Source organism: Trichoplax adhaerens, genomic scaffold (assembly GCF_000150275.1).
Source record: "Trichoplax adhaerens TRIADscaffold_5 genomic scaffold, whole genome shotgun sequence".
NCBI lineage: Eukaryota > Metazoa > Placozoa > Uniplacotomia > Trichoplacea > Trichoplacidae > Trichoplax > Trichoplax adhaerens.
The window spans coordinates 4285597-4300721 of NW_002060947.1; the positions used below are offsets into that span (position 1 = coordinate 4285597).

The 15125-nt window shown below is 33.3% G+C and overlaps 2 protein-coding genes across 2 annotated transcripts; one reads left to right on the forward strand and one right to left on the reverse strand.

The window, feature by feature from the left end:
• Positions 1–1900: 1900 nt before the first annotated feature.
• TRIADDRAFT_25871 (uncharacterized protein) lies at positions 1901–8742 on the reverse strand (the record flags this gene model as incomplete). Its single annotated transcript, XM_002112894.1, has 23 exons — positions 1901–2086; positions 2180–2421; positions 2542–2640; positions 2723–2831; positions 2945–3024; positions 3103–3189; positions 3279–3342; positions 3422–3491; positions 3606–3685; positions 3801–3929; positions 4022–4174; positions 4258–4427; positions 4620–4689; positions 4774–4880; positions 5006–5101; positions 5180–5299; positions 5438–5585; positions 5835–5969; positions 6093–6161; positions 6287–6375; positions 6984–7088; positions 8308–8392; positions 8692–8742. The coding sequence occupies 23 exons, from the start codon at positions 8740–8742 to the stop codon at positions 1901–1903; spliced, it is 2544 nt and encodes an 847-aa protein (XP_002112930.1).
• On the forward strand, positions 8570–14392 carry TRIADDRAFT_50320 (uncharacterized protein; the record flags this gene model as incomplete). The annotated part of the gene is made up of 6 exons (XM_002112451.1): positions 8570–8618; positions 12830–12945; positions 13145–13299; positions 13435–13663; positions 13767–13948; positions 14170–14392. The coding sequence occupies 6 exons, from the start codon at positions 8570–8572 to the stop codon at positions 14390–14392; spliced, it is 954 nt and encodes a 317-aa protein (XP_002112487.1).
• Between the last annotated feature and the right edge of the window lie 733 nt (positions 14393–15125).

The window sequence follows — 15125 nt, forward strand, 5'->3', positions numbered from 1 at the left end:
TGTATTATGGGATTTCTTGCTAATTTATTTATATTATATATTTTAATTCATGATGAAAGTTTTCAATCTATTCCATATAAGTTAATTCGAGCTTCTATTATCTCCGATATTTTATCAAGTTTAACCGTTAGTGTTGCAGGTTTTTAGTATCTCAATAATTTACTTATGCTGAAGGTACAACTAGTTGTAGAATTGTTTTATTTCTTACATTTACCTCCAATGGTGTGTATGCTAAATCTGTGCTCAATTGCTGTCGACTGTTACTTTTCTATCATCAAACCTCAAAACCGAGGCTATCTATCGTTTACATCACCGACGTATTTTCTTTATTAATCAAATTTTAACTTGGATAATATCAACTGGCTACACAAGAACACTTATGTCTGCTGTTTGAGTCTCTTATCAAGACCCCATATTATATGATCTACCCAATATTTCAAATGACATGACTGTTTCTATTCGGCTCGTTGGTCTTGTCTTTTACAACACTTTATGCCGTGTATTGGTATTGCCACCTTTTATACCAAGATAATATTACGAATCTGTAGAATTAGGGATAAGTGTTTTTAAGTGTTTGATAGACAGATTTTAGTGCCTTGATACGCGTACGTAGTTTACATAGAGGTAAAAAAACCTAGAGTATATACTCCTATATAATACAGTGCAACTCACTGACACCAGCAATGAAATCTATCCGCTATTGAAATGCAAGGCGTAATGATACTGTAACTACATATTTAACTAGTTTTGCTAACCTTATTACGATATTGTTGCATAGATTATCACAATAACTAATCTCTGACAATTTAATATAGCGATAGATAATTATATATAATCGAACTGATATAATCTAAAGGTGTCGAAATAAGATTTTACAGTAAGTACTTACGTAATAAGTATCAAAGTGTACGTGTGCCTTTAACAACTGATACCACTTATTTTAAAATTTCAGCTATTTATTATATTCCGATAAATATTGGGTATGCTTAATACTCGTAATTCTAGAATTGATGAATCAACGAAGATAACCTGCTTTTTTGTAACTTGAAATTGACATCAGTTGTCAAGACCATTAAACTGTAGTTACACTACCGTGATCAGAGCAAAAGAACGATAGAATAATATAATAACAAACATCATACGGTATCCAAGTTATTAGATAGATTAACCATAGTTAATACGGTGTTTGACAGTTATCTTCAATTATAAAGTTAGTAACAGAGAATTTTTCGCTCCTGCACACTACATGAATATTCACGAAATGAGAAATAAGAACATACGTTTATGTATACCACAGTGACAGCTACCTGAAGTTTATATAAGCAAACATGCAAGTACTTAATAAAGGACCAAATATTTCATCTTATCTCACGAGCTTGTTTAGTCTATATATTTCTAATTAGAAGAAAGCATTAAGCCTAAAGATTTATTAAAAAGTCGAAATATCCTACTTAAGCCAAAATTCGACATATATTTTATTCTCACCGACACACATTTTTAACATAACTAAATTTTCTGAAGCATTATTTCATCAAATAAGTATACGACAAAATTGCTGAGATGAAAATCGTAATTCGGATTACAATATTAGCTTGCTTGCGTGCAACAAGACGATTACCAAAAAAAATTCAAAAACTTTCAAGCACTACAGTTTACAGTAATTTATTTCATCAGCCTGACTATATGTTATTATACATAAGACAAACTTGATTTTCCTCCGTCAAATCTAAAAAAATTCGTTAATATCGATTGCCATTTGGTTACTCCGTCATCTGCAACCATAGTATTACATAACAGAAACTTGATTACAATAATGACACCGTTTCTTTTACTTGAAAACCATGATAAACAGTATTTTGTACAATATCGTGTGGTTAAGAGAATTTACTAATATAACTTATTATTTTACAGACAGTTCACTTAAAGATGAAACAACTTCGTTTGTCTCTGATGCTGTTTGATTATCTTGAAATACGGCAGCTAAAGGAAATAACTGGCTGCAACTTTTTCTATAGGTTTCAATGACGCTTTCAGGTACTTTACCGAAGGTGTCTTTTTGTAAATTTTTGTACACCTTCGCACACACCTACAATAAAGCGATAGTCTAGTAAATATCGTGATACGAAATTGCAAATTAACAAAAATAAGGTAATAATGCAACTAGTAATAAGTATGGTACCGGTAATTCTGTTTCTATATGATCATAAGATAGATTACAGCACAATTGAAGGACCCGATCAGAGGCTGAGGGATTTAAAATATTTAGCGCTTCAGCTCCTGCACTTTGATGTGCAATCGAATTCTTGTTTCTTTCTATAAAATTATCGTTAAATTCTTGTAATTTCATTCCTTCTAATAACACTTCCAATTCCGTTTCAACAACTTGAGATACAGCTTTGTTTAAGTCTGCTTTCGCTTTAACTATCGTGGTAGACGAAAAATGTATTACTTAGTATAGTGTTAATATTATTAAAACAATAGGTAAATTGGTTAATTAAAATTTACCAGCGTAATCTAAAATTAAAGATTCTTGATACCTACCAGCTAAAGCAAATTTGACAATATTTATATGCAACTGAGGATTTTGCGAATCAATATTACGTGCTCTTTTCAATGATTGTAGCATCAATAAGTATTTTCCTAGAAATAGATTGAAATTTGTCTGATTAAGATGAAATTTAAATGTAAAGGTGTTCATATATTTCTCAGAATGGTTCTTTACCTTTCCTGTAGTAAATATCAAATGCATACAGGTGAGTATCTATTGTTTCAGCACTCCAATCTTGAAGAGGACGTAAGAATTTGATCGCTTGATCTAGGGGGTCTGGTATCTGGTATAGAAATAATTCTTTCGTTATCTTAGATAAATCAAGGTAACAATCTCATCTAGGCAAAAATATCATTATAAATCATAGGGTGACGCAATTTCTTACGAAATTGATACCTGAACCAATTTCTTTGGGTCTAATTTAGGTTCGGCGTTGTCGTCTGCTTTCTTTTTATCATTGGTGTCTTTGCTGTCAGCTGCAGCGTGACAAAACATAAATAGCGAGGTATAAATTTGTAGTGTATACATAAAATAAAACAAAATAAATATTTAACCTTTCTTCTCTTCTTTTAACTCGGCTTTTTTCTTCGCTCTTCTTTGCTTACTTTTTAATTTTTTTAACTCTTTGGCCGTCAGACCGTCTTAACATTATAAAGTAAGCAAACCGTAATCTGTTACCATTAGCCTTTTAAAAATATAGTGTTATATACTACTGTATACACATAGTTACCAGAATTAACTTCGGTATCTTCTTCAGTTTCCGTAATTGGGTTATCGTGCAGACTTACATAGGCCTATTTAAGAACATATTTCTTTGTAAGTAACCTACAGTAGATTATTAAATATCATTTACAGTAAAACTTCATTCCATACCTGAATTGCCAACACTGCACATTTAAAATAAAACGGATGGCTACGTAATATATCTTCCATCCTTAACATACTATAAAGCCAAAAAGCAAGTCGAAATTTAATAAAAATTTTCTTTGATAAACCCAATGTTAGAGGTAGCAGAATTTCAAGTACATAAAGAACATTTATCTCAAAATTATTAGACCTGATATAAGCCTTTAACGTCATTTTACGCATACAATACGTATGAAAGTCAAACTGATCTTCGATAATATCTGTAAAATGCTGTAAGTTATGAAAATATTAAATTACTTATTTCGGATATTAATATCGCTTATTAAAAAATCTAAAAGATAGTGATCTACAGGAAAGTGAATTAGGTTGCAGTTCTAGGGCGCACCTTGTCGATTTCATGACATTTCTTTAATGCTTCACCAATCTTTCCTTGTCTTAAGAAACTAGCAGCACATTCAGTTTGAAACCACATGCATTGCATTTCATTAAGATTTTCGATAGCCGAGACACCTTCCTAAAAAACATTTTATTACATGCCTCCGTTATAAAGGAAATTAATTAACAAGAAATACCCAATATAAGGCTTTTATGATACACAAAGTTTACCCTGGTAAACATTGCGCAAGTTTCTTCAGCTTTCTCGATATTATCAATCTTTAGTTGATACTTTGCGGATTTAGAATTTATATATCGATCAGCAGTATCAAGGGAACGAGCTTCATCCATTAATTTAGCTGCTAATTGTAAATTATCGGCATGCTGTTCGATAAATAGAATGTGTTAGCAAGTAATTGCACAGTAAGAAGGCAAGAAGGTTAATGACTTTACAAAAAAATACACACTTTATAGATTTTTGCTTGTAATGTGTATCCTTCAATAAGTGTTGGAGTATGATCTAGAACTTCCTCAACATACTTCATCGCAACATCCAATTTTCTAAAATGATCATAATATTGAGCAAGAAAGAAGAGCGTCCATAGGTAGGTTGTGGGTGGTTCTTTATTTTCGTCATCTATAAGTTTGATGGTCATAAAAATATAAGGTCTAAGTGGTATACAAGTATCGTGCCTTTTTATTCAGTAGCGAATGGAAAAAAATTTTATAAAAGTGATGATTAAAGAAGTTTACAGGATATCATTCTTGCGCAATGACGTTCGTATAATATTGATATAAATCAGCCAATGCTTCTTTTTCACGAACTTACCGGTTAATAATTTGCTATGATTCTTCAAATTGTGACTGTAGTCAAGCACTAATTCTTCTATTATTTTGGCCTGGTAAAGTCCAGATTATAATCGTAAATTAATCGATTTTTTTGCGGTAGAAAACTATATACTTATGAAAATAATATTGCATACCTTTGTTTTGTCTTTGAGTAATGGTCTAATATTCAAAAATAGGGGTGGAGAACCTCGACGTAAAGCGTGCTTTATATAATCACCTACATACCGTTTGAATGTATCACCTAAAAGAAATTAAAAGAAGTTACTTAAAGGTGGGGAGGCGAGAAGCAAAGATTATCCTAATTGCTTGAAATCATATATTACAAATTTAAGTTTATTTTAGTAAAACATATTAACTTTAAATTACCTGATGTAACTTGCAGTCTAAGTAGTTTGGGGGCATGAGAGTATTTGTATTTTTCAACAAATTCTGAGTACAGATTTGCCATCATTTCATCAGTGGCTATAACCATATCGATATAAATAAAATCAGTATAGCACTAAAAATATTACATAATAGTTATATATTAGTTATACATACACAATTCAAGGACTTTAACGAGTCCAGTATAGTAATCATTATTGCTTGGATTTCTATCAATTAATTGCCGATAATACTTTTCTGCTTTGTCCTTTAATCCTAGATTGTACGAGACTATCGCTACGTAATAAAAAATCGCCAAAAAAAATGTAATTGGCTTATGAACAAGTACATACGTAAAAATTCTTAGTGCTATCATTATTCCCGTTATATAATTGGAGTTAACGGTCAATGAACACGATATACTTTTCCTATTACCTTTTACTTCCATAATACTGACTTGATCACAAATCTGTTTTTCATACTTTTCCAAATGTTCGAGACAGTCTTTGTTTCTTCCAGCTTCTCTATAAACCGAATTCTGATACAGTAGAAACTCGCTAAATTCATAATCGTATGATTTGACCTAAAGTTATGGATCATAATTGAATAGTTAAATGTAGGAAGCAGTACAATTATAAAATATGAAATAGCTGCCTAAGGTTAAACAGGTACTGTATTTTAATCTATGAAATATTATGATATAAATTCGATGATGAGGGCTACTACAGAATTAGTAGTTTTAGAGACTAAAAATATTTTACGGCGCAAGAATTGCCAAGTAATTACAATCATGTATTAAGACGTTAATAGTTATGCAAATGTAATTACTCACTTCCTGCGTTTTCCTGTATTCTTCCAGAACCGCTAAGGCTGTATCAAAATCCTCCAGTAAATGACATGCCATTGAATAACCAATCCAGGAAGCTCTTTGACCAGGGCGTAACTTTAGCAATTGATATCTAGTGTCCTGTAAATATTGAAGTTATTTCTTTATCACTATGTACCGTGAATGGATCTTACTATGATAAATATACATAACAGTATGTAGCATTATCCTAGCATCTTCTAAAGAACACGTAGCAATACTTACCCGATAGCCTTCTAGATCTCTCATTTGAATTTGTAGTAAAGACAAATCGCGTAAGATCTGTAGATTATCCTATTATTAAATTAAGTCGAGTAGTATAGATTAATTATCAATACTTTTGATTTAGGAACCCTATTACAACCATTTTTAGATGAATATAGTTAAAACGATTGCGATATTTTTGGATAAATTTCTACCTTATCCCATTTTAAAGCATTTCTGTAACATTTAATCGCTTCATCATATTTCTTTTCAGATCTTTGCAATAAGCCAAACACATGCCAGCCTTATTAATTACGTACGGTTATTGGCGTGTAGTTATGGACAAATTCTTATAATTATCGTTTCTTATTATTATAGTTGGTATCAGGTGGGGTACGAGCATCTTGATTTTATTATACAATATCTGATGACATTATTTACTACGGAACGGTAGCAATTTTCGATATTTGTATCTAGCTATGCGCGATTAACTTGGCTATTGCCAATGATACCATTGTACGAGTAGATTCAACAATTCATTATTAAATTTCTATCTTTGCCTATATACGTACTATTGTGCAATAATTGTAGTAAAAAGTTAACACAATAATGCTTTCAACCGTGACTGTATAACATGAAGCAATATATACCCTTGTAATTATCGATTTGATACTTCCTAGTAAGTAGTACGAATTAGTACGAGTAGACTGTAATATTTTTCTAGCGTATTTAAGTATGATGTTCATATGAAACATATCATTGCGATATAGTAAACAATCGAGCAGTTACAGGGTAGGTATCAATGTACAGTACAAGATGAAGTTGAGTTCTAGTCTTATAGTATTGTACTGTACTAAGAATTACACTGATTACATAATCGCCATTAGTATTGAAGAATAATCAGTAGGATACAGACTTGACTTTTTAAATCATTGCGTAGACCTCTCCTAACTAAATCGAATGCTTCCTCTTTTTTGCCAAGGCAATTTAGAATTAAGCCTTTCATAGCCAAAGTTTCTGTTATAAGGTAAGGAATCCATGTTATTAAGAGTTTTGGATGTTAATATTGTTTAAGTTTAGAATAGCTTACGATAGCATATACGTATGATATTACTTTTAGTAATAGTTCAATAAAATGAACTTGTTAATTACAGTAGAGTCCAAGCCAATTTGAAATATATATATACTACTGCCCTTTTGTGCATTACAGAGAATAACATCTATTCATTTCCAAATAAAAGTGGATTAATTACACGGGTAGATATATTTACTACAGTATCTACTTGTTGATTTATAGTTAAATTCTATTTATTATTCATCAAGTATTTGCAGGTATATTCGCTTAATATACGCCACTGTATGGTTATTAATATGTATGTACAGTATGTTTGAATAGTAGCAGTGTAGTACTATAGTCAATTGCTTTTAGCGTCGATTAATCTTCAATACTAGTAGAATTATTCCATTAGCCATACGTATGCTCATAATCCATTAGATATCGATCATTTATTGCCTATTAATCGAAGATCACTAGAAGGTCTCTTTAACTGTATACAAGTAGCAGCTACATTGCATAAGTAATTTACAATGCTGGTAATATTGATAGCCCTATTTTAATGATCATTTTTCGTCATTCCAGATTAGATGATGCGCTATTTTTTTCTTATCTACTATAGAATCAATTGGATAAAGTGGACTGTCCAGGGAAAAATGACTATGCTAGTCTAGAGTAATTGACTGAGTAATTGATACAAGGGATCAGTAGGCTTGCAGCTATGAAAGTAGTTGTATAAAGAAAGTGTTGAGCATCGTGCATTATCCAAGCAACATGGCAATACCAAACTAGCATCGTTCACTGCTATTGGAACATTGCATTGCAATATGAAAGTAGGGTAAATCGCATCTAAGATAGGAAGATTTGTAGATAATGTCAGTTGGTTGACACGATGATGTAGCAGACTAGGAGATTGTTATTCCACGAGATGACCGTTGATCATGGTCCTTCGTCAAGGGGGATATTTGTGATATCCATGAAGGGAACGTTTTAGTGCACTGTTACTGAAAATATTCCATTCCGATTGGAAAGTATATTATACACAATGTAAGTTGGAACAAGATGATGCAAAAACAACTGTTGTCAAACATAATCGCTGATCAGACAAGGTCAATCTTTCTACTGTATGCATCCACTGATAACGTTTGATTTACAGTCCGACTATGTACAGAGTCATCACACCTCCATGATCGGCATACTTGGGGGTAGACAAGATCTGCTTGGCAAATTTCAAGCCATTCTTATACTGCTTTTGCTCATAACATTTCTAAAATAGCAAGAAATAAAGAAGAAAATAAGCATTAGGTCAATGAAATTGAACAACATGGCAGTCTTTCATTTGGAAATGTAGTGGACGAATGGTTTGGACACGCTTCATACGTAGGAGTCGGCTGTAACTCACTGACTGACGTCATGGACGCCAAGTCTGATGCTACCGTAGTGTATGAGCCGTGGTTTTCCAAACCATGAACGAGGAGCACATGGCAAGCAAAGTTTTCCAATTGATCTTTATTCTACTCCAACTTGTAACTAATTTTCTACTATTTTCAAACTATTCCAACTTACTACTACACGCTTGAAGAGATTATTTTCTTTGGGTGGCAATTGTGATGGCATGACCGTCCAAATGTTCACTGTAAGTCGGACTGTTCAAGCACCGATATCGTCGAGGTCACTTTTGCCCTTTCTGCTGTGCAGTGCAGGTCAAGATTGAATCTGCGTTGACGTTGGAGTTTGACTAGACAAGGGTAGTGTGGCGTACTCTAGTCATACACCAACTTGCAATGGAATCCAATAGGCAATTGTAATAACGTAGAAATATTGTTTTAGTACCATAGCTGCAACGCCGAGGCACACTGCTGTACAATGTGTCCAGGGAAGAGACAAAGCGTGTGGTCTCCCGCCGTAACACACTCACCTACAGTACGAAAACGAACACTGTAGACGTGATCGAACAACAGTCCACTCTGGTACTGTACTGTACGAGTACAGTATACTCTATCACAACGAGTCCACTCGCGAGCTTGCTTACAGTCTGTTGTACTGTAGCCTCAGAGTACTGAGTACTCCTTGTGTACTGTACAGTACAGTACACTGTACTGTACACTACAGTGTACAGTACTTAATCTTACAGTACAGTAAAACCACGTACTGTACTAAGTGCTGTACTGTACTAAGAAATAAAACAGCAGTACAAATTGATAGAAACATCAAGAGCCCAAGGTTGAAATGATCGACAGTATTTGACTCCAATATACAGTATTACACATGCATTGATTGATGTGGAATTAGAGTCCAATTGAATGTACTGTAAATGCCTTCAAAATTGATAGAAACATCAAGAGCCCAAGGTTGAAATGATCGACAGTATTTGACTCCAATATACAGTATTACACATGCATTGATTAATGTGGAATTAGAGTCCAATTGAATGTACTGTAAATGCCTTCAAAATTGATAGAAACATCAAGAGCCCAAGGTTGAAATGATCGACAGCATTTGACTCCAATATACAGTATTGCATATTGCACATGTATTGATTGATGTGGAATTGGAGTCCAATTCAATGTACTGTAAAATGTAAATGCCTTCAAAATTGATAGAAACATCAAGAGCCCAAGGTTGAAATGTTCGACAGTATTTGACTCCAATATACAGTATTACACATGCATTGATTGATGTGGAATTGGAGTCCAATTGAATGTACAGTACTGTAAATGCCTTCAAAATTGATAGAAACATCAAGAGCCCAAGGTTGAAATGATCGACAGTATTTGACTCCAATATACAGTATTACATATGCATTGATTGATGTGGAATTGGAGTCCAATTGAATGTACAGTACTGTAAATGCCTTCAAAATTGGAAAAGATCTAATAATTAATGAAAGGCTATACTGTACAGCTGAATAGCTTTCCACCAGTATAGAGAGCTCGCCACGCCCCTGAAATCATGGCCTGTTGTACTGTACTGTACTGTGAACTGTTCTATTACTGTATTTGCTGAGTATACGTGTAAGTCCATTGGCACAGAGTTGAAAGAAACCTGAAGTTTCTTTCAACTCTTTTTGCTGCAAAAGTGTAGAACCATGGACTAGTCAATCTTACCGGTAAGATTACGTCGTCCATGGTAGAACTGTAGACGATACTGTACTGTAGGATAAAAAGGGTCTGACTCACTTCCTTGCATAGAGATACAAGTATAATCACTTCGATGCGTCCTTGTAAAAAGCTTGAGTACTGTTGGAAACTTCCATTAATTAACCTTAATTAATTAATTAATTAATTAAAACGTCCCATGGAGACCGTCATAGACAGATGGACTACTAGACGCTGTAAGATTGAGTAGTCTACAGTATGTGTTATGGACTCCATACCATGCTATGCAAAACTGTATGGTACAGTACCAGAAGTCAACAAATACAGTACGGTACCGGTACAGTACAGTACTGTAAAAAGAGGTCTGAAGTCTGTAGCTTACCAGTAGTGAGTTGGGTACTGTACTGTACTGTACAGTACAGTGTACTGTACACGTGGACAGTGCAGCAGTGGATGCTGAGTGTCGTGTACTGTACAATGTACAGTACAGTCTACAGCCTACAGTGTATTATACTGTACAATTGGACTACTGGACTTGACTGATGGATTGGTGTTGACGAGTTCCTTAAGGTTAAAGCATTGGTTTCCTTCCCTACGATACAACTACTGAATGGACTGACAAGAAAGAGGGTGAGAAAACTGCCTAGTTTATCATCGATTCAACGTATAGACTACTCAATTTGGTAGGTATAGAATACTGTACAATCGTTTTCAATCATAGCCATCTCTTTCGATTGACTGTATTCTGCAATTCATGACCAAGAAATAGAGTAAATGGTCTGAACTTGCGGTCTCTCGTTGGCTTCAGTGCTGTTCGGTAGAATAATAATAAGTAGACAGTAGTGAATGAATATTGTTCTAATTTGGCCGATCCAAATGAAATTACACTACGGTCTGCTAGTGACAGTCATTATGCTTTCAGTCTGTCAATGACTGGATTAGACATACTATACTGTTACGTCGAGCATGTTTCCATCGATTTCTGATGTGTATATTGCGCGTCTATACGGACAGGATCATACACCTCTTGAATGCATCAATTAATTAATCCATATACAGCACACGTACATACGTATACCCTGCGCTAGGTCAATAATAATCAATACCAGACCCAATATGAACTTGTGTCATATCCAAAAGCAACTTAATACCTCATATATAGACTGTTTAGAGAAAATCAATCATTCAGTTCATATGAATACTTTTGAAACCTTACTGTTGGTGAAGGAGAAACTGCAATACTCGCTGTTATTGCATTCAATCTTACACTATTGAACTATTCATTATATATATATATATATATATACATACTCAACCATAATGAGATTTCAACGATCCAATACATACATACCATATCAAGTAGTCATCCAAGGTGTTGTTGTAAAAGCATGGCAAATACATAATAGTCTGCAAAGAGTAATTTATTGATCGATTTTGGATTACCGTAATAACAATAGATTGTTGTTCACGTACGGTTAATAATATTAAGAATGAACGCTAATTGCTGGACACGAATAATACTCGGATATAATTATAATTATTATTCGTCTTTATTATCAATGAGTAAAGTAGATCTACCGTCATAATTGCTTGTCAGGTAATACAGTGTGATTAATGCTTGACTTATTTGGATGACAATCATCATCTTGTTTTAAAAGTACAGCCCAACACATCAGCTCTGACTGCGTTCGGAGATTAACATCTGACAGTGATTGAGACAGTTGACTTTAAAGGTATATTGTATGGTAAATAGGATTTCAAAGTATTAACAGATTTAGAGTCAATTTTTGCCTGCTATATAATAATCAATCAACTACTGTCTATCATAGCTAGTTCAAAAATCAGATCATTTAATTGATCGAATAAATGGGTTGCTGAATTATTTCCTATTTGGAATAGAGCAGCCGTGGACCATTTGTTATCATAGCTTATCGTACAATATATGTTTTGATCATATTTAAATATATAACACTTGCTGCTCTTCTGTATCATGTTTATAACCTGTAAGCTTTTGACTGTGCTACTAATTTATCTTCATATATTTCATCTCTAGGTAATTAAAACTACTCATAGCCGACGTATTGCTAGATTAGTTACAATCAATTGAATTTGTCATGGCCAATGGAATGATGAACCATGCAAATATTATTATCGCTAATAACAGCCATCCGACAATACAGGTTTGTAAGTAATCATGTACTGTAGGGTACATATCTATTCTATTTTGGCATGATACCTGCTGAAGCAGATGGTATCAAATGAAGTTAAAGAAATATTAACTAATGTTACCTATACTTTTTTAGTTTATGTATATCATTGACACGTTTTAATCTTATACTGAACATACTAAATATTCAACTATATTTTTATAATAATTGTAATCGGTTGGACAACAGTTATCAGAACAAGATAAGGCTCGGTAGGCTACTTCATCAATGATAATTAACATACACTGCATAATCTTTAATGTTAGAATTTTCATCTAGCTGTTATTGCTATATGGCGCCATAACTTAAAAAGAACAATAATTATCTGGATGAAATACTAACGAAAATTGTGTTGATACTGAATAATATATAGTTTGGAACATGAAAAATTCCATAAAGAACATCAAGGCCACGAACAAATGCACGCAGAAATGCTCTTGATCTTGTTTTTTGCATTAATTGTTGGCCAAATCGTATTAGTGAAATGGAAAGAAAAGCATTTTACATCGTTCCAAGTACTGCAAGACTTTTTATTGATTTCTTCAAAAAATTACTTTATTGTCCATGTTATTTGCCTGGCTTAAACTTTTAATCCTAAATTATAAATATCTTAAGACGCAGAAGTAAAAAATGATAGCTAGCACTATAAGAGAAAATAGCATGCGTCGCCATTTTTAGCTAATGTTTCTGAATTTTCATAATTTCATACTTTAGGCAGTTACCCTTATCGGAATGTGGACAATTCCATTCTACTATAGTATAGTAAAATTATTTTGGAGAATGTTAATTGTTTGGACAGTATTTACAATAATATCTGGTTACCTGTTATATAGAAGTATTCGTGGCCCTATTTATGGTTCTATACCTAGGTTTGTAGGACTGCAATGACTGCTAGAAAGTTAGAAATCCCTAATATCGTTCAGTATACTATGTCTTAGCTTACCATAATTCTTATATTGCTATACTAACGAGTCTAACCTAATTTTCTCTCTATTTCACGGCAGGCGAATCTATAGCTGGTTTTATTTTATATATAAAGTAACGTATTTTTTAGGAATCATGGGGTACCTCGTTGTACTAGGGGTATTTTTAGGCATCAATGTCTTAGTGGGTATTCGTCCGGACATAGCATTAAGTGCAGGGTTTCTTGCTATTTTCTACGCGATGTATTATGGTGTATTAGCAAGAGATATTGCTGAAATTTGTGCAAACCGTTTAGCCAGTAAATTAGGGGTAACAGTTAACACATTGCCAATATTTGCTGGTATTGTACTAATAGGAGTGCATTGTTCAAGGTATGATACCGGTTATACTGAGTACATATGCTTAAATTTAGTTTTATACAGGAACTGGACTCCCTAAACGACAGTTAACCGACGACTTATGTGCAGTTTGTGGGCAAAAATTACCTGAAAGCTATGTAGTCGTAGGTAATACGAGTGTTAATGACGATGATGAAGGCGACTCAAGCTCTATTACAACACCCGAAAAAACGTATAGGCTTTCTTGTAATCACTTGTATCCTTCAATAAATTAAATATTACGCTACGTTTATATTAGCAATAAGTATTATATTTTTTCCGTACTACGTGTTGAGTTAATCGGGGAAAACGACATGACTTACACGAATCAGTGATCTAATAAATAATTATCGTTGTACTATGTTATTCAATATCTTATTTAATGAAGTAGAGCAATGAATTATTGTGAGCTTATCATCTTCTTAATGGAAATATAAGATTTCATGAATTTTGCATCCGTGGATGGTGTATTGTTGGAAAAAAGCAGACTTGCCCATACTGCAATGAAAAAGTCGATCTCAAGCGGATGTTTCCGAATCCTTGGGAAAAAGTCCACGTCGCTTTTGCTCAATTATTAGACTTTGTCCGTTACCTTATTGTTTGGCAACCATTAATTATTTCAGTAGTACAAGGAGTTAATTATATCCTTGGTTTAAAGTAGTTGTTGGCAATATTTACGCAATGCGTATTATTCACGAAAAATTAAGCCGTAGAACATTATTCGATTAATAAATATGCGTTCTATCCATAGTTAATTAATTAATCTTTGGTTACATTTTTAAGTATGATTCAATAATTCATCGAATCATAGTTTACCAAAATTAGATTTGACATACTGTATTATCACTCATATATCTCTAATAAGTGGGTTTACTATTCAGATCAGTGACTAGTACGCGTTCTTTAAACAACTTCGATTCATATAAATAATATGGAGAAATTTTTTTTATAAGTAAATGACCCATTACATAAGTATACATATCTTGCAAAATTTTCGCACACCACTTAGATATTCACAGAGCGTAGCTGTCTTTAGGATAATATTATAAATTTTATTGCTTAAAATACTAGGCAACTTGTACAAAATATTATTCATGCATGAGACGATTTGTGCATACATCTGCTTCGCATGTATTATTATCTTGAAATCCTAACCATTCATTTGGCTAACTATTTTATCCTTCAGCCTCTGATGAGACCTGTTGATAACAGTTAATGATGTGCAATAAATAAAATTTTATGCTTGTGAAATTTTTCGTCCCAGTCTTCCAGGCTAAGCCAATATTGCGTGCGTACGGTATGCGGCATTGATATCTCGTACGAATGGTTAATGACAAGGTACGATAGAAGGTTTGCATGCAGTGGCTCGCTTGTTACTCAAGTAAAGAAGGATA